Here is a 4314-nt window from a genome sequence, read left to right as displayed (position 1 = left end):
GTGACATAAAGTTACTTCTTGGCAATGGTCTCTAATAGGGAACAAGAGTAGGGGTTGGGTAAATTATCATGACCCGTTAATCGAGTAGACTATCCATTGAATTTTTTTTTTATAAAAAAAAACCATATTTTTAAAAATATTCCAAAATAATCATATTTCTTAAAGATAAATACAAAGTAACCATTTTCAAACAAAAGAAATTCGCATACAAAAGAGATAGCCAGAGGATATGGTGCATGCATTCATTTTTTATACATAGATGTCATACTTGATGCACATGCTAATAATGATAGCAAAAAGACGTAGATAAAAATTTATTCATGCATAGTTTTTATACATAGATATCGTGCATGATGACACATGATTATAATAACAGTCAAAAGACATAGGTAAAAGTCTATTTACGTAGGTATAGTCCGAACTATTTATATATATAATACTTGTTGTAACATCTAACTTATTGTACCTACGTAAAGTATAGTAGGAATAAGTATTTCAGTCTATATGTCCGATAAATAGATTTTTACTTTGGCTGTCACTATAAACATGCGCCATCATGCATGACGTCTATGTAAAAAAAATGAATGCATGTGACATAACTTCTGGTGACTCCTCTTCTGTGATTTTTTTTTGTGTGTGTGAAACATGATTATTTTGATATTTTTTTAAATATAATTCTTCTAGATTTTTTTTAAAATATGGTTATTTTAAAATAAAAAATCTTACACCTTCACTCATTTAATAAAGTTTCTTATAAAAAAATCAAATATTAATTTTATTTCTTTAGTAATCATTCCTTAATTGCTCTAGTCAAATCTCAAGATTTTTTTATTATAAAAAACCTATACTTTTACGAATAAAAACTAGCTACTTGCATTTCTTGAACTACTTGGTCACTCTAAGTCTTGAATTTTAATTTATTTTAGTTGAATAACAAGAAAAAAAAATCAAAACTCTAGTCCTAATAGCTGGATTCGTTATATGCAAGAACAAATCGTTAAAAGACACCTATAAAAAAATGTTAAATGACAAGCTGGCTAATAACATGAAAAGAGTTGACCCTAACAACTTCAATTATGCAAAGATTGTTTAGTACTATTTTTGTTTTATCCTTTTCTTATTATCTACTACTTGAACCTTTCATAAAACAATGACTAAGTTGCAAATTTCTTAGTCAATTCAACAAACAATGTATTATGTATATATCATAACATGTTCTAATCACTCTGTTCCAAAGAAGAAGATAAATAAGAAGAGCAACTTTGTTCATTTCTATTCACAAGAACAAAAGGTTTCCGTTTGTTTCAACTAAGGAAGGATGAAGGTTTGATTACTTAAATAATTATTATTTTGAGTTTTTATTTTCTGTTTTCTTTTCCTTTGTGGTAATTTTTTTAACAAACTATATTTGTAAAATGACAAATACAGCAAAAAATAGTTATAAAGTTATCAATGGACAAAGAGAAATGCAGAAACAAAGCCCTCAAAACTGCTGCTAATGTCAAAGGTATTCATCATGCCAATCCCTTTATTTGCTTGCAATTTGCATGGTTATTTTGAATGCATATTCATTTTTAAAATATCCATTTATCAAAACACTTAAATATTACAATCTACTGTCACTTTTATCCAGATATTTAAATTTTTTGAAAGATTAATATTTGATTTATATATGAATGAAATACATCAATTTTTATTGATCCAATAATTTTTTTTAATATGATCGAAAAAAATAATGTTCTAATATTTTTCTCTAATTGTATATTTACTTAGCTAACTCAAATGAGTTATCTTAGTAGAATCGGTTTAGATCTCTTATGAGGAAGAGTTTTAAAATAATAAATAATCAAAACAACATATTAATTTAGTGATTTAGCAACAAATTGGGGACAGTTTTAGCAACGCTTAACAGGAGTCAAATTTTGTTAGCATTCCTACATGTATTTTGATGTGCTAACATTATTTCCCAATCACAATATATACTTGATTTAGCTAGTGCTTCTTAATTTGTTATGATCAACGTGATCAAAAACCAAAACACATGCATATATAGGTGTGACTTCAGTTTCATTGGAAGGAGATGACAAAGATAAGGTATCAGTTACCGGTGATAATGTAGACACAGTTTGCTTAGCCAACGAACTTCTCAAAAAATTCAAAAATGTCACAATTCTAAGTGTGGAAGAAGTGAAAAAGAAAACTGAAGAAGAAAAGAAAAAGGAGGAAGAAAAGAAAAAAGAAGAAGAAAAGAAAAAGATGATGGAAGCATGTCGTGCCGTTTTGCATGGTTCTTGCATCAAGTGTCATAGCATGAGTTGTAATGGTAAGTGTTCATGCACAAAATGTTCAAGTCCAAAGTGTGATGGAAAACTTTGTGTCACTATTTGCTTTAAGTGTGAAAATCCAAAGAGTTGTTGTGAGTGTATGTCATGTTGCTCCAGTTGTGACCACAAATAGTGTGATGGTGATTAAAGAATTAAGAAGCCTCCTTCACCATACAGTGTCCTCAATGGTGCACATGTCCTAAGTTTATGCTCCATAGCTTTGGTTGGTAGTGTTTTTTTTAAGAGAGCAAAAATAATATATTATAAATTATATGCCAAAATACATAAGAAAATCTCAAGACAATGTCACCTTGCTGTACATGAGTTTTGAGTATAACCCAATTTAAGGCTTAAAAACTAAAATGATCCAACACACTGCTGTTATGCCAACACCTGTATCACAAAGCACCTCAAACTGAATTGATGCACCGGTTGGCGCCGAAAACGAATATGGAACCATATTCAAATTGTACCTCTTCCATAGGTAAAAGAAGTTAAGCAATAATTACCAATCACCATGTAGCATAGAATATGCACTTATGAATACACACACTACTATTTAAAGGGATTTTTACCAAAACTTGAAAAGATATATTATTACGGTTGACCAACAGTAGTAAGTAATTGATGGTAATAAATATGTTATTTTCTATCACGGACGTATAACCGTATATCGCGAATTATTTATCATAATAGTCATCTCAAACAATTGATGCTTCAGTCTTCTACTGCTGCTCATACTTAAGTATGATATATAGAATTTGATGGTGCTGAATTGCTCTGAAGATCCAGTACATCTACTAGATATCACTTGATCTCATGTAAGAAGTGCTATTTATCTTGAAGAGTTGTTTTACCAAAATTTGCTAAAGGGGAGATTGTTGTTCCTATTAGATTGGCCCTTTGGATTAGCTGCATTTTAGAAAAACAACAACTTGGAAAAATGTCCAAGTGTTCAAGATTGGTCTAGATTGCTAAAGTTGTATGAAGCTACAGAAAGGACACATGTTAGGCGCCATGCTCCACCATGTTGGTACAACATTTGGGCCTTGTGCAACAGGCGCCACAATCACTACAACAAACAAGACCTTAGACAGCGCTTTTTTTAGCCTTAGACAGCGCTTTAAAGCGCTGTCTAAACCTCCGCTGCTAAAGGTTTAGACAGCGCTTTTTTAAATCTTAAAAGCGCTGTCTAAGCCCCCCCCCCCTTAGACAGCGCTTTGGCCAAAAGCGCTTTATAAGACCCTCTTATTTTAAATTTTTTAGGTATACCTTAGACAGCGCTTTTGAAAAGCGCTGTCTAAGCCCCACCCCCTTAGACAGCGCTTTGGTCAAAAGCGCTTTCTAAGACCCTCCTATTTTAATTTTTTTAGGTATACCTTAGACAGCGCTTTTCAAAAAGCGCTGTCTAAGCCCCCCCCTTAGACAGCGCTTTTGCCTAAAGCGCTTTCTAATCCCCCCCTTAGACAGCGCTTTTTACAAAAGCGCTGTCTAAGGTATACGAAAATTTTTGAAGCTTTTGTTTTAAACCACATTTTTTCCAGGTTTATAAACCAGAATTTTTACCTGTTTTCAACCAGATTTTGACAGACAATTATCACATTTTATATATGCCATTTTGGCCTTTTTTCTACCAATTTTTGGCTAACAAATATATATATATACCAATTCAAACCAATTTTTCCTTAAATGTATCAAAATATATACAAATTTATGTACACATTTACAAGTCATAACATATACTACAAATGTACACATTAATTACACAAATTTATGAACAAACATTGAGCTTTATCATGAATTGACACCACTCCTCTTTGATTTCGTCCACTTGATCCTTTGTATAAAATGCACACTTGAATTCATCAAAGTACTACATAATAATATAACATATTTTGAATTAATTCCAACTATTTAATTATATGAGATATGTGTAAATATAAAAATAACTCATAAGTTAGAAATACATACATCGGTGGGAATCTTTAAT

The 4314-nt window shown here is 31.0% G+C and overlaps 1 protein-coding gene across 1 annotated transcript; it reads left to right on the top strand.

Moving 5' to 3' along the window:
- The first annotated feature begins 1161 nt into the window (after window positions 1-1161).
- LOC127115426 (uncharacterized) lies at window positions 1162-2645 on the top strand. The gene is made up of 3 exons (XM_051046977.1): window positions 1162-1324; window positions 1429-1507; window positions 2054-2645. Exons 1-3 carry the CDS (start codon window positions 1319-1321, stop codon window positions 2455-2457), a joined length of 489 nt encoding a protein of 162 aa, XP_050902934.1. The 5' UTR covers window positions 1162-1318; the 3' UTR covers window positions 2458-2645.
- The last annotated feature ends 1669 nt before the right edge of the window (window positions 2646-4314 follow it).

The sequence above is a fragment of the Lathyrus oleraceus genome, chromosome 1, assembly GCF_024323335.1.
Source record: "Lathyrus oleraceus cultivar Zhongwan6 chromosome 1, CAAS_Psat_ZW6_1.0, whole genome shotgun sequence".
NCBI classification, from domain to species: domain Eukaryota; kingdom Viridiplantae; phylum Streptophyta; class Magnoliopsida; order Fabales; family Fabaceae; genus Lathyrus; species Lathyrus oleraceus.
Note: the sequence above shows the minus strand (reverse complement) of the source record. Positions and strands in the feature narration are given on the sequence as shown.